Consider the following 18731-nt stretch of genomic DNA (forward strand, 5'->3'; position numbering starts at 1 on the left):
TAGATAGCCAGAGTGAATTTACCAGCTATGAATATCAACAGCTGTCGCAATGACATTCTATTGAAATGATTACTGGCATAGTGGAGTCTTTTGTTAAGACATGTAGCTAAGCCAGCTAGGTTAACAATGAACCATAATACCAACTCATGACGTTACTACCCTGCATGAATCTGCAGGTAGCTAACTAACCAGGATCAATGTTAGCTAGCTAAATTTAGGCTATAACAAGCAAAGCAAATGGCTCTGAGAAAGGAATAATACGATCATACAGCTAGCGTAGCTAGTTAGCTAACAGTACAATTGACCTTAAAATAAAAAAGACTTTCTGTCAAAACTAGAAACATGCAATTTATGTTGCAATTTATTTTTTATATAAAAAAAAACTTTATTTAACTAGGCAAGTCAGGTAAGAACACATTCTTATTTACAATAACAGCCTACCAAAAGGAAAAAGGCCTCCTGCGGGGATGGGGGCTATGTCACGATCGTCGTAAGAACATTCGGACCAAAGCGCAGCGTGATATGGGTTCCACATATTTATTGACGTGAAACGCACAAAACAATAAAAGGCAAACGATACGTGAAGCTATGGAGTGCTCACAGGCAACTACATATAAACAAGATCCCACAACTCACAGTGGGGAAATGGCTGCCTAAACATGATCCCCAATCAGAGACAACGACAAACAGCTGTCTCTGATTGGGAACCATACCAGGCCAACATAGAAATAACATAACCTAGATTACCCACCCTAGTCACACCCCGACCTAACCAACATAGAGAATAAATGGCTCTCTATGGTCAGGGTGTGACAGGCTGGGATAAAATATATATATATATATATATATATATATATATATATATATATATATATATATATATATATATATATATATATATATATATATATATATATATATATATATATATATATATATATATATATATATATATATATATATATATATATAAAATATATATATATATATATATATATATATATATATATATATATATATATATATATATATATATATATATATATATATATATATATATATATATATATATATATATATATATAAATATAGGACAAATCACACTTCACGACAAGAGAGACAACACTACATAAAGAGAGACCTAAGACAACAATAGTGCAAGGCAGCAACACATGGTAGCAACACAGCATGGTAGAAACACAACATAACAACAACATGGTAGCAACACAACATGGTAGAAGCACAAAACCTGGTACAAACATTATTGGGCACAGACAACAGCACAAAGTGCAAGAAGGTAGAGACAACAATACATCACACAAAGCAGCCACAAAAATGTAATTTACCCGTGTAAATCATGGGCGGATTCTTCTCCGTGTCGCGGATGCCATGGTTGCCCTTAGTTTGAAGATGCAATCCGCACACAGGTGTTTTCTCTGTCTCCTTAGCTATCATACTCTAATTCCGCTGATTTCAAAACTCGGTCCTCCAGAAAGTGGAGAGCAGTTCTACTACGTGATACATGTTTTTTTAAAGCCGCTTTAGACTAGGCTTGTAATTTTAACAATTTTATTAATATTTACAGATGGCATACAAGTCTGTTATTAAGGCACATGAAAGTTTACAATTTCCAGAAGGCCAATAAACAACATTTTTTTATATAAAAAAGTTTACGTTCAAATGCCTCTCCTGTGATGTAGTGACCTGCAACATACGCCTAGTTTCATGAAACGAGACACAAATGTGCTTATACAAAGTATTGACTCAGAGGTCTAAATATTCATGTAAATTAACTATTTCTGTATTACATTTTCAATACATCTGCAAAAAAATCTAAAAACATGTTTTCACTTTGTCCTTATGGGATATTGTGTGTAGATGGGCAAGAGAAATAAATATATTTAATCCATTTTGAATTCAGGCTGTGGAATAAGTCAAGGGGTATGAATACTTTCTGAAGGCACTGTATGTGTCGTCTGTAGTTATAAAGAAAGATCCTAAACAAGGCTTCTGTGACATCACAGAACAGGACTAAAATTAAGAAAAACTGTAACTTTTTAACTTTATATTTTTATCTACAAAACGTAGAAATGCACCATTTCCACATATACACTGGTATTGTGATGGAGATAATGAAATTGACCTTTAAGATCACTTTTGAGGGATGAAAATGACAACTATTCACCATTAAAGGTGTTGGTGACATCAGATCATCTGACACTCACCTGATGCAGGTCAAGACCACCCTGGGAGAGAGAGTACAGAGGGTGGGGGGAAAAGTCTGATGCCTCAAACACCTAAACACACACAGGGAACACACATTATTACTATTCTTTACCTTTATTTGACCAGATAATGTTAGTTAGCTCATTAATTACATACTGTAAACTCAGTTTATCTAGGATAAGCTAAAATCATGTAATTAATCAACAAGAACTAGCCTTTTAAAGTGTCCTCCTAGAGCACTTTCAACATCATATACCATACAAATATGGGAAATTCCCACTGACTACATTCATTTTCCAACTGAAATGTATCACTGAAAACCCCTTTGGTTCCACTGAAATTTAAAATAACATATATTAATGTTTTCTTCCTTCCTTAGATCAAATAGGTCCCGAGTGGTCCATGTCAAACTTTCTCACCTAACTGGCTTATGGTATGAGTCACCATCCAGCCATGTGTTTTCCCATTCCTGTTCATCCTCTGACAAATTACACAAACACTCCTTATCACTGCTCTGGATTCATTAAAGTGCTTCATCTTCCTCTGACCATAGATTCACCCTGCACTTTAATTTGATATGTTATTATGAGCACTATCTCAACACAACACCACATCAAACATTTGAGAGTAATGCTCAGACAGCTCATATGCTGTAACAGGTTTTGGATCACCAGCGCAGGCAGGCATAGAAGCCAGGATCCATCGCAGTTCGAGCCGAATGCTAAAGGTCTCTAGACTGAGTGTCTAAAATGTTTCACTCCATGCATCCTAACATCACCCCCACCCACAATCTCACCCCCCCCCCCCCCCCCCCCCACACACACACACATACTGTACATACAGTACAACCCCCAAGTAGCAAAACTACCTCATATCTTCATGGGTTGAGTCATGGGGTGGCATTGAGGTGCATCATGTACCATAACTAAGGATCTTACATAGAATAGTGCTCTAAAGTCCCTCAATAAGTACACTGGACTATATTTCACATGATACGTCTATAAAGGGTGTAAATGGGTTTGTGGCTTTCTCACTTGGTTGCCAGAGATGAGGAGGGCTCCTGGGGAGGGGCTGGGCCGGTAGGGAATGGTAGCACCCTTCGGGGGAGACTGGGGAGTCAAACATAGGTCAAGGGGTCTGGTGTTGTGAGATATCGAAACACCTTTATCACCAAAATAAATATGACAGAGGCAAGTCAAACCATGTATGAAGGATGTTTAATTTTAAGTCTGGCTATTGTGGCACTTATGTTGTGTAGGAGGGAAAGAAATTGAACAAATGGCATTGAACTATTAAGCACATAAAACACAAGGACAATTAATGGTGTATTACAGTTTTTCTCAGTCGCTTTGGTGCATTTCTTAGATCAAAAGTGCAATTCTTGATACATCTTGTACAAATTCCAAATCATCTAGTCACTTGTGCACATCATTAAAGCAATTTCTTGTTCCTTTGAACAAATTGCAATTGATAGTGTACAAGTGTCAGCTTTTTTCCACATTATCAATTGCTCATGTCATGTTGATCAAAATATAGTAGATGGTTCTCTGTTGAATAGTCTTACCCCTCAAAACATCTAGGCATTAGTTCCTTGCATAAGCCATTACATGCAAAATTGTTGAAGTATTTGTCATAAACTGTCAAGCATAGTTTTACACATTTCTATTAGACCTTTTGTACAAAAACCTGAATTGATGAATCGTGCAGGTGAAATTGACCCTCACTCATGAACAAATGTAAAGTGTTAGTTCAACCAACAATCAACCAGTTGTCTGAATTGCTCAAAGGTGCATCTCATGAAGAATCAATTGGCAAGCATATATAGACAGACAACAACACAGAGTTGCAATTTTCCAATAATGGATGGACCAGGAAACGAACAGGGTCAACAGCCAAGAGGAGGAAGAAGAGGAGCAAGGATGCGTGGTGGAAGGCAAAACAGAGGAAGAGGCAGAAGAGGACATAGGCGCATATCTGATGACATAAGGGCCACTATTGTAGACCATGTTGTCAATCGTGGCCTTACAATGGCTGAGGCGGGTCGAAGGGTGCAGCCGAATATTGGGAGATCAACCGTGTCCTCAAATAGTTCAAACGTTTCGAAGATAGAACAGGTATGTCCACCAATGTACAGTGCACTGTTACTGTATATAAGCAGTATACTGTATACTTCCTACAATGCTTCATATTACAGTAGTCCACTTGTATTTCACAGCATACAGAAATATACTCTATACAGATACATACTGCACCTTACATGCACCCACCTGTATGTTTTACAGTAAAATTTGTGTTCGCATAGTTTTTGTCTTTGTGAAAGTGTGCGATGCATCACTGCATTTTTCCCCACATAGGACTGCAAGATTACCTAAAACCGGTGGCAGAGGACGCCTTTTCACACCTCAACAGGAGGAGGCTATTTGCACCATGGTCCGAGCAAACAATGCCATGAGACTCAGGGAAATACAAAGGACCATTATAGAAGACAACGATGTCTTTGAAAACATTCGTACGGTTAGCATCTCAACCATCGACAGGGTGCTGCATAGAAACCAGATGAGTACGAAACAGCTGTACCGTGTACCATTCCAAAGGAATGAGGACAGAGTTAAGGAGCTACGTTACCAGTATGTACAGGTAAAACATATATCTATGTAACTACTTTACAGCAACATTTTATAGTGATACATAGTACAGGAAGCATAAACTGCACACATTTCCATTGCTGTGTAAGGAACATGCAATATATGTACATTTTATGTCACTCTTCCTTACCAAAACAAATTCAACTGTGTGTTCTGGGATATAGTGTATAATGGAGTTGGAATCAAGTGAACCCTCTCACAACTTTGTATACGTGGATGAGGCTGGCTTCAACCTGACCAAATGCAGAAGGCGGGGTCGGAATATAGCAGAGCTACTGAGGATTTGCCAGGCCTACGGGGAGGAAATATCACCATGTGTGCTGCTATTTCGGAGCATGGTGTCCTAACCCATATCCCCCTTATAGGGCCATACAACACCCAGCATCTACGCAACTTTTTAGAGACTCTCTACAGGGCTCTCATCCCTGATGATGAGAGGCGTCTGTTTAGAGATGATTTGCCAAAGTATGTGGTCATTTGTGATAATGTGAGTTTCCATCGATCAAACATCATAAGGCAATGGTTTGTGACCCACCCGAGGATGCTCATAGAATTCTTCCCACCTTATTCACCATTCCTTAATCCAATTGAGGAGTTATTTTCAGCATGGAGGTGGAAGGTGTACGATCGTCAGCCACACACACAGATGACACTGCTGGCTGCAATGGATGCAGCATGTGAGGACATCACAGTAGACGCCTGCAGAGGATGGATAAGGCATTCCAAAATATTTTTTCCACGTTGCATTGGAAGGGAAAATATCTGGTGTGATGTGGATGAGAATATGTGGGCCGACAGACAGGAACGTCTGGATGTGTAGAGACAGCACAACAATGCTGCGGGCAAAGTTGTGCCTTAGGGGTGGTTTCCTGTGTTTCTTTCTAATTTAGTTGTGGGTTGGGTTGTCCAGTCTATTTCAATCAATAACCCACATATAGTAGTATGTAAATAGTACTGTTGAAATTGATATATGCCATAGAAGTGCAGCCTTGTGCATTTTCAATACAGTAACTGTCATCCAAACTGTAGCCTAAGTTTACATCGGGTAATACTGTCAAAGTACACAGTTACATTGACAACATGCCTAAACATTTCCACGACCTTGTTCGTGAACAATGACTCAATGACTTATCATTCTGATGATACTGACATGATCATTGGCATGAATATTTACTTTTGAGAGATGTACTAAGGATTTTTAGTGACTGACTAGCTTTAGAAACATATCTATTCTATATTGCAGTTTGTACAAATTGTTCTGAGAAATGCACTTATTATTTTGCACATGTTAGGGATGATGTGACAAATGCACCAAAGCGACTGAGAAAAACTGTAAACTGCTAATGACAGTTACATGATATTTGTTCCTTTGTTTTTCTTCTGGTGACATTAGTCATTCATTTACTGTGACAGTTCAACCATTGAAACGGCAGCTCTTTAGGGCTGATTGGATTGTTCTTGAGTTTGTAATCTCAGCCTTTGGCTCAAGTTGTTCAACATTCCTTTGGATATTTCAAACGGGTGTGTGCACTGTACAGACAGACAGACAGACAGACAGACAGACAGACAGACAAAACTCCCCTTCAGAGAGAACTCATGAACTCGCCAATTAAAAAAGTAAACAAAAACATTGTTAAAACAACAGACCGGAAGTTGTATAATTTATCATAAGGATGCAGGGTTTTCCGGAAATGTGTAGCATCTTTTCTGTGGGAGCAGTCAAAGCCGATTCTTTGTATAACTTTGCATAATTTAAATCCTGAAGGCCCCGTTGGAAGAGAATCCAAATTAAAGTTGCAAGCCTTTGAAGAAAGCCCTGGAAAACTGGATCAAACTAGCAATTAGGCAGTCCGGTCCAACTGCAATGCAAAAACAAAAAGGGCGGCATGAACGCATTGGAGGGAAATAATCCTTTGCGTTGTTTCTTCCCTTTCCACCACTCCTGTTTCTTAAGAGAGCGGTTGTTTGAAGGAAAACACACTTTGCTGCAGGTCAGTTTGTTTTTTTGAGCCAGGGTTCTTTCATCTTCTCTCAGGATCCAACAAGGTCAAAACCAGAGGAACCTGACTAATGTCTACTAAGCCTAGGAGACGTCAACTATAGCTGGCTCTTCAGGAAGGATACCACATTTCCCTAAGGCTCAGGTTAGTATAACAGCAAATACAATTCTATCGTCCCCTCCTAATTGTATTCTTGGTAGGGCAGTAATTCAATCAAATCAACACTATGGATAATACCAAGGCAGGAGAAATATAACATTGCTCTTGTGCTACGAAAATACAGAACCATTGTTATTGTTACTCCGGTGGCAGTGGAGTGTGGGTTTGATTGAATTCCACTCTTGGTTATGGATGTGTGTGAGGGGGATAGGAAAGGGAGAAGGAGATAAATGTCACCCTACCTCCAGGATTACAGTGCAGATGAGCTTGACACACTGGATTACCGAGTCCTGACTCCCCAATATCGTCACCCCTCGCTCAGTAGAGTTGGGCAGCAAATCTCCTGCCACCTGTATCTGTGCTCGCGTGCTCTGTCAATGATAGCAGTTTAAAGAAAGGATTACACCGATTTAGAAAGACATGGCATTCTAATAATCACACTGACATGGGTCCACCTCTGTGGTTTGTTGACCTAATAAATATGAAAGCTTAGCACTAAACATTGGGTGGTCATGGATGGATGGATGCAAAGACCTGCATACAAATTGTAGTGATCTGCAAAGAAAGTCAGCTTGCAGTAAAATCAAATAACAGAGCAACTCTATGAGAACAATCAGAGGGCATAATGCATCCTGACCACAGGATATCGTGTAAGATTGCTATAGAAGCTTGGTGCCCTTGAAATAAACACAAACCAGACATGAAACAGACTGGCATTTAGTGGCCTCGAGGGCTGATCAGGGAAGGAACTAGCTAACTCCCCAATCTACAGTCAAGTGAAATGGCTGCCTTTTTCTCACTGTTAAGGGTCTTGTTTCTTGCCTTGATCGCCCTGTTGCAATGCAGGAAATGTTTTACTTGAAGTGTATTTGAAGTTTAAAAAAGGCTTCTGAAGTGTGAAATTTCCACTGACATTTCAGACTTAATCTTCCCTTACAGAAAAGGTAAAAGCCCACACAAAAATGTCCATTAATTATAATCCACATAATAATTCACATTTCCTGTTGTTGCAGGATTATTTTCCTGCTGCAGCAAACTGGCTCAAATGAAGATCCTACTTCTGCAGCTGTTCTGTATTAGTCTATCACCTCTCTGATCTCCTTGATCTTTGCCCCTCCCTTGCCAATGAGGGAGCCACACTGGCTGGCTGGGATGACCAGTCGTAGGGTCACTGGGGGCTTGTTGCTGATGGTGCCGTTGGCCACCAGTGTGGTGAGGTCCTGGGGAGAGGGAGAGAAAGAGGAGGAAATGATAGGGAAATGATAATGATAATAATACAGGGCCCTTAAGTGGCCCTGTAAAGGTAGCCGTGGCCTCAGTCATCGCCATTTCCTATTTTCCCTCATCTGACCAGGTAGTAAATAGCCTCTCCTTCAAGTGTGGTAATTCTCTCTCTCTCTCTCTCTCTCTCTCTCTCTCTCTCTCTCTCTCTCTCTCTCAATTAAATTACATTTGCTTTATTGGCATGACATAACAATGTACATATTGCAAAAGCTTATTTTGGATATTTACAAAATCAAAAATCAAAATGAGAATCAAAATGGTCAACAGTAACAACAGTAACAACATTAACCATACATTCAACAATAAGCATACAGTAGAGTACATGTGCAGGTTGATTGGTCTGTCAGACACTGTCCCTCAACTTAAGGCAGGCAGCAATGTAGTGCGCTGCCAACCCACAGCTCTCCGAGTCCTCCCCCAACAGGACGGGTAGCCTACTCTCATCGCTGAAAAAGGGTTTCAAATTTGGGGAAATGACACTCTCTAATTGTTTTATATTTTTGACATTTTGTCAGGAAATGCAGCTCTGTCTCAGGTTCTGCTGTTGTGCAGTGGTTGCACAGCCTTTCGTCTACAGGGAGCCAGGTTTTCCTGTGTCTACCCTTCTCAATGGCAAGGCTGTGCTCACTGAGCCTGTACTTTGTCAAGATTTTTTAAAGGTTTTTATCAGTAACCATGGTCAAATATTTAGCCACAGTGTACTGTCGATTTAGGGCCAGATAGCACTGCATTTTGCTTTGTGTTTGTGCTTGTGCTTCCCTATAAGCAATATAGTTTTGTTTTGACTGTGTTGTAATTTGGTTTATCCTGATTGATTGGATGTTCTGGTCCTGAGGCTTCAGAACTCTGCCCCAGGACCAGCTGGATGAGGGAACTATTTTCTTTGCTCAGCTCTTGGCATTGCAGGGCTTGGTAATGATATGAGAGGGGTCACTGTATTTTAGATGTTTCCAAAACTTAATTGTTCTTTTTTGAGTTTTTATTATTAGTGGAGATTGGCCTAATTCTGCCCTGCATGCATTGTTTGTCGTTTTCCTGGACATGTAGGAGAATCTTACAGAACTCTGCATGCAGGGTTTCAATGGGGTGTTTGTCCCATTTGATGAAATCTTGTTTTGCAAGTGGACCCCACACCTCGCTGCCATACGGTGCAGTTGGTTCAATGACATATTCAATTAGTTTTAGCCAAATTTTAAAAGGTATTTCAATATGAATTTGCTTTTTAATCTCTCTCTTTCTCTCTCTTCTCTCTCTCTCTCTCTCTCTCTCTCTCTCTCTCTCTCTCTCTCTCTCTCTCTCTCTCTCTCTCTCTCTCTCTCTCTCTCTCTCTCTCTCTCTCTCTCTCTCTCTCCCGCCCTTCCCTGGCAGAATGGCAAATACACCACATGTATTTCAAACAGAATGCATTAGCAAGTCGGTGTGCAATAATAATATTAATTTCACGTACTTTACAGAGGTGCCCTCGCGGGGATTTGAGAAGAAATACATGTATTTCTCCAACAGTTCTCGTGGGCCTACTTTTCAATTTAAAACCCATGTATCTATCTAATGCGGCTCTGACACTTTTCTCTCAGTATCTATATTACGTGAGGTGGATGGATAAGGCCGCAATGCTGGTGTGTTGTTGTCTCATTAGAGCTCTGGGCATCATCTCCCATATTTGATCTAAAAATATGCATCCTATTATAACAACGGTGAACGGCCTGATCCTTCCATACTCAGTGAGCGACATTTCAAAAGCAAATTGGTGGAAATAAGTCCGGGGGTTACAAGAAGCTGCAGTCACACAAAGAGGCACTGAGCTTAATCCCCCGTGTATGCTGTGGTTAGGACAATAAGACATCAATGGAGAATGACTAACCTGCTGCAAATAAATGCTCTATTTCCTTTCTTAGGAGCTGAACTGTGGTCCTTTGTGATTAGAGAGCCGTTCTGCCCAGACTCAAGTTCGGCCTATCTCTTTCCTTGTGCTCATATAATGACTGGATAAAATGTATTTAATTGACCGCCTTAATGATTATATCATCATGATCAAGTCAACGATGAGAGTAGAGAGTAGAGAACATTATAACTTCTTTACCCATTGGCCAAAAAGAGTTGAGATGTTGTTTTTTCTTCTTTTGATCCTTTAATTAAAGATGTCAGACACATAACACTCAGGCATGGTGAGAGACATGCCGCTGTAGGTCAGCCAACAGGTTACCATGACAACTCGGGAGTTCCGGCTGACAGTAGGGTTGGAAAGAGGTGAGAGCTTAACATTTTTAATGAATGCAGTTCCGCGCGCTCCCAGCCAGCATTTGTTAAGGCACCGTTGGCCTGACTATGCGGGGAGTAACTGCAGGTAGACCAACCGAAATGTTCCTGAATCTACCATGTCAATTAGTTTGCTGATGGATAAATATAAACATGAAGGTTTTAAACACAAACCTCATCTGTTTAATTAATTAGCATGTTAACACATTATCATCTGTTCTTTCATCAATGGACCTGGAGCACTGATGCATGTTCTCCCTCAATGCAATATACTGTCTATAAAAGTCATGGAGACACTTGTCTGTTCCTCTCCTGTTGTTTGAGCTGTTCCAATGTGAAGCTCTTTTGAATAAGTTACTATGCTGCATAAAAGCCCCAGTGCTAGTTACACTTCACACTGCAGTATTATAATGAGAAACTAAAAGGCTCGTGCACCAAGAGCAGCAAACGTCTAACTGGTATCCAGTGTCAAAATAATCAGCAGTAGAAGCCAACCTGGGAGGAAACCTTGCTATTAAATGTGACTAATGATTTTCCACGATATCTTCAATTTACATGATGAACTGTACAGTATAAATAAAAACATTTTACCGAATTGGAAACCAGGAAATTATTCAGTACCAGTCAAAAGTGTGGACACACCTACTCATTCAAGTTTTTTTTTTAATTTGGAATATATTCTACATTGTAGAATAATAATAATAAGACATCAAAGCTATGAAATAACACATATGGAATCATGCAGTAACCAAAGAAGTGTTAAATAAATCAAAATATATTTTAGATTTTAGATTCTTCAAAGTAGCCACTCTTTGCCTTGATGACAGCTTTGCACACTCTTGGCATTCTCTCAACCAGCTTCACCTGGAATCATTTTCCAACAGTCTTGAAGGAGTTCCCACATATGCTGAGCACTTGTTGGCTGCTTTTCCTTCACTCTGCGGTCCAACTCATCCCAAACCATCTCAATTGGGCTGAGGTCAGGTGATTGTGGAGGCCAGGTCATCTGATGCAGCACTCCATCACTTTCCTTCTTGGTCAAATAGCCCTTTCACAGCCTGGAGGTATGTTGGGTCATTGTCCTGTTGAAAAACAAATGATAGTCCCACTAAGCACAAACTAAGCACAAACCAGATGGGATGGAGTATCACTGCAGAATGCACCGAACCCATTAGCGTGATTAAATTCGACAACATACGGTGATCGCTACATAAATAGTCATATTAAACATTCATGAAAATAGTGTCTCACATGGGTCAAAAGCCTAGAATCTTGCTAATCCAACTGCATTGTCAGATTTTAAAAAATGATTTACTGAGAAAGAATACGATGCGATTATCTGAGGACAGAGCCCCATAAAAAAAACTTTTTCAACCAGCACAGGCGTGACAAAATCACAAATTGCAATAAAATAAATTGTTTACCTTTGACGATCTTCCTCTGTTTGCAATCCCAATGCTCATTGTTGCACAATGAATGGTCTTTTGATTGATAAATTGCGTCTCATTCCATATTCGACGACACATTCAATGTAAATACACACACTAAAGTGACTTTATCCAGTCATGTTTGGTTTCATTGCAATCAACTGGTTTGTTTGTAACACAACCAAACTTGATGGGTCATTTCACGGGACGTATTGACTGAAAGAAACCGATTTAAAGACAACAAGTAATGACATCATTGTGCACCAATGACATGACCTCTGTTTCGTTGATTGACTGTATTTTAACCCAATGACCACTGATCGTCTTGAAATCTAGCTGGGTAGATAGCCAATGAGCTGAGGTAAACAGCAATATGTAATGTTTATGTGTTGGAAGACCAACCCATGTAGTAAACTCCGGCGTAAAGAGGGTCATTCACCATTGAAGATTCATCCTGGAAAGAGCCTGGCATGTTACACACAGCAATATTTTGGTAAAGCGCATCTTCAGCTGTTTATATATTAATCAGTATGGCAAATAAGTCAGGGAAAGCTAAATCTAAGTCTAGATATACAGATGTACACACAATTTTAGAAGAAATTGATCGGGAAAGTGAGACAGAGATTGTTGGAGGACGATTCATTTAGCTAGCATAGCTTTGATTCCCAAATGGAGGAATATTTTTGGAACGGAGAGGACATCGTTTTGGATTGGTAAATTCTTCTCATGCTAATGCCGTTGTTTGAAATTAATAATCAAAAATATTATTTGTGATTGAAAAATTTTTTTTAGTAGCAATGTATAAAAATGTAATGAAATGTGTAAAGTACACATTGGCTATACATTGTGGGTGGGGGTATGTTTGTATATATGTGTATGACCCATAGCCTATGTTTGTATGTATGTGTATGACCCATTGCCTATGTTTGTGTGTGTATATATACATATTGTGGATTAGAGGGAGCATGGCCGAGATGCGTGTGTCTGCCGCTCCACCCTACCCCACCCCCACATGAAATACAGTGCCTTGCGAAAGTATTCGGCCCCCTTGAACTTTGCGACCTTTTGTCACATTTCAGGCTTCAAACATAAAGATATAAAACTGTATTTTTTTGTGAAGAATCAACAACAAGTGGGACACAATCATGAAGTGGAACGACATTTATTGGATATTTCAAACTTTTTTAACAAATCAAAAACTGAAAAATTGGGCGTGCAAAATTATTCAGCCCCTTTACTTTCAGTGCAGCAAACTCTCTCCAGAAGTTCAGTGAGGATCTCTGAATGATCCAATGTTGACCTAAATGACTAATGATGATAAATACAATCCACCTGTGTGTAATCAAGTCTCCGTATAAATGCACCTGCACTGTGATAGTCTCAGAGGTCTGTTAAAAGCGCAGAGAGCATCATGAAGAACAAGGAACACAGCAGGCAGGTCCGAGATACTGTTGTGAAGAAGTTTAAAGCCGGATTTGGATACAAAAAGATTTTCCAAGCTTTAAACATCCCAAGGAGCACTGTGCAAGCGATAATATTGAAATGGAAGGAGTATCAGACCACTGCAAATCTACCAAGACCTGGCCGTCCCTCTAAACTTTCAGCTCATACAAGGAGAAGACTGATCAGTGATGCAGCCAAGAGGCCCATGATCACTCTGGATGAACTGCAGAGATCTACAGCTGAGGTGGGAGACTCTGTCCATAGGACAACAATCAGTTGTATATTGCACAAATCTGGCCTTTATGGAAGAGTGGCAAGAAGAAAGCCATTTCTTAAAGATATCCATAAAAAGTGTTGTTTAAAGTTTGCCACAAGCCACCTGGGAGACACACCAAACATGTGGAAGAAGGTGCTCTGGTCAGATGAAACCAAAAATTGAACTTTTTGGCAACAATGCAAAACGTTATGTTTGGCGTAAAAGCAACACAGCTGAACACACCATCCCCACTGTCAAACATGGTGGTGGCAGCATCATGGTTTGGGCCTGCTTTTCTTCAGCAGGGACAGGGAAGATGGTTAAAATTGATGGGAAGATGGATGGAGCCAAATACAGGACCATTCTGGAAGAAAAACCTGATGTAGTCTGCAAAAGACCTGAGACTGGGACGGACATTTGTCTTCCAACAAGACAATGATCCAAAACATAAAGCAAAATCTACAATGGAATGGTTCAAAAATAAACATATCCAGGTGTTAGAATGGCCAAGTCAAAGTCCAGACCTGAATCCAATTGAGAATCTGTGGAAAGAACTGAAAACTGCTGTTCACAAATGCTCTCCATCCAACCTCACTGAGCTTGAGCTGTTTTGCAAGGAGGAATGGGAAAAAATGTCAGTCTCTCGATGTGCAAAACTGATAGAGACATACCCCAAGCGACTTACAGCTGTAATCGCAGCAAAAGGTGGCGCTACAAAGTATTAACTTAAGGGGGCTGAATAATTTTGCACGCCCAATTTTTCAGTTTTTGATTTGTTAAAAAAGTTTGAGATATCCAATAAATGTCGTTCCACTTCATGATTGTGTCCCACTTGTTGTTGATTCTTCACAAAAAAATACAGTTTTATATCTTTATGTTTGAAACCTGAAATGTGGCAAAAGGTCGCAAAGTTCAAGGGGGCCGAATACTTTCGCAAGGCACTGTAGCCTATTTGAGGCTGTTGAGGGGAGGGCAGGCCCATAACAATGGCCAAAGTGAAATGGAGACAGTAGATACAGCTGGTCTGTCATAATATAATAGAGACAGTAGATCTAGCTTAAATGTCATAATATAAATGAGACAGTAGATCTAGCAGGTCTATAATAATATAGTCAACCTCATGTTCCCTGTACTCTCTAGATATCTGTTTATTATGCCTGTTGATACAGGGCTCATATGTGAAACTATTCTAACTGAACATTTTCTTTCACAGTGACACTGACTCCGAATGGGAGCCCCCAGTGCCAAGGTGTCCATCCCCCACTGAAGCTGGTTCATCCAGCCGGACACCTGTTGTCTCAGCGCTACTCGGTCATGGACCGCAAAAAAATGTCCCCATTCCAATTGCAATAAAGGACTACAATAAGGGCATGGGAGGTGTGGACCTGTCAGATGCGCTGATAGGCTATTACAATGTTCTCCATAAGACGATGAAATGGTACAAAACCTTCTTCTATCATTTCATCGACATTGCTGTGGTGAATGCATTCATCCTACACAAGGAAATGGCTAAGAGCTGTGGAAAGCCCCCCATCTCACAGCTAGCCTTCAGAGAGCTGCTCATCAAGGAGCTTGCTGGCTACAGCACCACAGCATCACTGCACCATGTTCTGGCCCCTCTACCTCTGTCCCTTCTGCTCCTGCCACAAGTGGTGTTCATCTGCCCAAATGTATTTCTGCAGGCATGGATATGCCTCAGGGCCAAAAGGGCACAGCATGGAGGCGTCGCTGTGTTCTTTGCAAAATTAAGTCCCCCATCACCTGCACCACATGCTTGGTGACCCTCTGCTTTACAGCAGAAAGAGACTGCTATGGCACCTGGCATCAGCAGCACAATATTGCGTAGAGGACTGAGGGTCTTCCAAATATTGAAAGTGTTATTTTGTAAATGTATATTTTTTCCCCCATGTTTTTTCTCCATTTTCTGGGGGGTTGTGTTATAATACCATTTTGGTATTTTGTATATAGTTATTCCATTCAAAATGTATAACTTCACCAATTTGGCCACTTGGGTACATTTGGGTTACTTGTGTGGGACACCTGGGTGACTTCATGATAAATGTCATGTAGGAACACTCATTTTGGAAGTTATCATTCTGAAACTTTGCACAAGTACTCTGTTGCCCTCTTCTGTTTGTCACTGAAATTGTCCCCATCATCTGATCTGAATGTTTGTTTTGTCTTGTTCATTTAAAAGATGATGATACAACAAGAAAAAGAAGAAAAAAACATATGTTTTTTTCCATTGTATTATCTAAACCAGATCTATTGTGTTATATTCTCCTACATTCAATTCACATTTTCACAAACTTCAGAGTGTTTTCTTTCAAATGAAGCCAAGAAAATGCATATCTTTGGTTCTGGGCCTGAGCTACAGGCACTTAGATTTGGGTATGTCTTCAGGCGGAAATTTAAAAAAGTAGGGGGGTAGAGGTTTAAGTGTGCCTTGAATGTAAAATAAATCACTGACAGTGTCACCAGCAAAGCACTCCCACAACATCATACCTCCTTCTCCATGTTTCACGGTGGGAACCACACATACGGAGATCATCCATTCACCTTATCTGCGTCTCACAAAGACACGGCGGTTGGAATCAAAAATCTCAAATTTGGACTCATCAGACCAAAGGTCAGATTTCCACCGGTCTAATGTCCATTGCTCGTGTTTCTTGGCCCAAACAAGTCGCTCCTTCTTATTGGTGTCCGTTAAAAATGTTTTCTTTGCAGCAATTCGACCATGAACACCTGATTCACGCAGTCTGCTCTGAACAGTTGATTTTGAGATGTGTCTTTTTGCTTGAACTCAGTGAAGCATTTATTTGGGCTGCAATCTGAGGAGCAGTTAACTCTAATGAACTTATACTCTGCAGCAGAGGTAACTCTGGGTCTTCCTGTCCTGTGGCAGTCCTCATGAGAGCCAGTTTTCTCATTAAGATTGATGTTTTTTGCGACTGCACTTGAAGAAACTTTCAAAGTTCTTGAAATTTTCCGGATTGACTGACCTTCATATCTTAAAGTAATGATGGACTGTCATTTCTCGTTGCTTATTTGAGCTGTTCTTGCCATAATATAGACTTGGTCTTTTACCAAACAGGGCTATCTTCTATATACCACCTCTACCTTGAAAACCATTCTACAAATTAACTTTTAACAGGGCACACCTGTTAATTGAAATACATTCCAGGTGACTGCCTCATGAAACTGGTTAAGAGAATGCCAAGAGTGTGCAAAGCTGCATTAAGGCAAAGGGTGGCTACTTTGAAGAATCTCAAATATATTCTAATTTGTTTAACATTTTTTGGGTTACTACATTATTCCATATGTACTGTTTCATAGTTTTGATGTCTTCACTGTTATTCTGCAATGTAGAAAATATTCAAAATAAAGAAAAACCCTTGAGTTGAGTAGGTGTGTCCAAACTTTTGACTGGTACTGTAAATCAAATCAATTGAAGCCGAGGGGCAGCTTTGCCCCGCTTAAGAACATACAGTATCTTAGGGAAACAGTGATTGTGTTGTCTTACCTCTTCCAGTTTGTATGTGATCATGGTGAATGCCCTGAAGACACAGTCTGTAGAGCCGGTGATGGTGATGATCCTCTCTGGACATGATCCCTCTGAAATGTTGACTCGTGCACTACTCTGTAGGGAGACAGACCAAGAACCAGGGTCCCACTTTATTGACATTCTATTAGAAGAGGGAAAAGGATGAGAGCAGAGCACATGTTGGGTGGATGGAGAGAATAGGGTGAGGGCCACATGCAAGGTAAGGAGGACAGAATGGGATTAGCATGAGTAAGGAAGTAAAGTAAATGGAAGTGATATGGGTAAGGGGAAAAGAGTCATATGGATGAAGGACAAAAATAAAAGGTCAAATTTAGCAAACTCCAGACCAGTAAATACACCCTGTCCTACAGATAACTAACAATAAATAGCTGGATCATCATACAGGGAATTGACCTCGCTGTAATTTAACCCCAGGCTGGTACTCTGATCCCTCCATCCAATGTAATTTCATTTATCTCCAGAGCCCTGGGGAATGGAGAGTGGACACGCGTGTAGTAGAGGTATGATGGTACTTTAACCTCTATGATGTTTATTACAGTTATCCCACTGAGTCATTCTGACAATGTGGAGACAGAGAGGGCCTGGGGAGGAAGCCAAAGAGCCTCACATAGGGGGAACTAATTAAAGGCCTGTTTGTCTGACTGACGGACTGGGTGGACAGACGACTAGCATGGATGACTGGTTCACTGGCAGACAAATCCAGTGGCTGTATAGGGCTATATGCTCCCTCAGTCTAACTGCCTATGTTTATCATTCTGCTTCATAAAGTAAAATAGAATAGCTTTGCATCAGGAGTCAGAGTAATTTGAACCAACACAATGGCAATCTAATTACTTTTTGTACAGAATTAATCAAGTGCCATCGGATCAACTGCACCCTTGAGGTTTATGAGGGAGAAATAAGAGAGAGAAATAAAGGAAGAGAGAGGGGTAGGGAGAGATTTAAAAAAAAACTGGACTGAAAATGGGAGAGAGGGAAAGAGAGACCTAGAATAAAAAAGAGACAGGGAGAAAGAGAGCTTGACACTGAGGCAGATTTATTTTATTTTTTTAACTAGGCAAGTCAGTTAAGAACAAATTCTTATTTACAATGACAGCCTACTGGGGAACAGTGGGTTAAGTGCCTTGTTCAGGGGCAGAATGACAGATTTGTTCCTTGGCAGCTCTGGGATTTGATCGAGCAACCTTTCGGTTACTGGCCCAACGCTCTAACCCTTCGGCCACCTGCCACCACAAAAATGGAGAAGAAGATATGGAAGGAGAGAGTGTGAAAAAGGGAGAGATTTATTGAAAGAGAAGAGTGGCCAATGGGCAGGTCAGACTATGAGGCTGTTCTGTATCCCCAGTCAACCATCTCAAACATCCACAGAGGGTTTTTGGGTTTAATATTAATGGAACTCTACACCACGCATCGCAAACAATATTAGACACTATCTCCCGTTTGATTATGTTTTGCCTTGAACGATAACCT

General features: G+C 40.3%; 1 protein-coding gene across 6 annotated transcripts in view; it reads right to left on the reverse strand.

Annotated features, from left to right (window-relative positions):
• Positions 1-18731, reverse strand: part of LOC110531947 (poly(rC)-binding protein 4) — a 53598-nt gene that overhangs the window by 11936 nt on the left and 22931 nt on the right. For 4 of the 6 annotated variants that reach the window (XM_036987833.2, XM_036987832.2, XM_036987834.2 and 1 more), the window contains 5 exons: positions 17220-17336; positions 8119-8250; positions 7273-7401; positions 3261-3335; positions 2226-2297 (listed from right to left, as the gene is read on the reverse strand). In XM_036987833.2, coding sequence (XP_036843728.2) covers positions 2226-2297; positions 3261-3335; positions 7273-7401; positions 8119-8250; positions 17220-17336 — 525 coding nt within the window. The remainder of the gene's footprint in view (positions 1-2225; positions 2298-3260; positions 3336-7272; positions 7402-8118; positions 8251-17219; positions 17337-18731) is intronic. The other 2 variants (XM_021615485.3, XM_021615483.3) reach the window with 1 other exon arrangement.

Source organism: Oncorhynchus mykiss, chromosome 9 (assembly GCF_057628025.1).
Source record: "Oncorhynchus mykiss isolate SJ-2025 chromosome 9, ASM5762802v1, whole genome shotgun sequence".
NCBI lineage: Eukaryota > Metazoa > Chordata > Actinopteri > Salmoniformes > Salmonidae > Oncorhynchus > Oncorhynchus mykiss.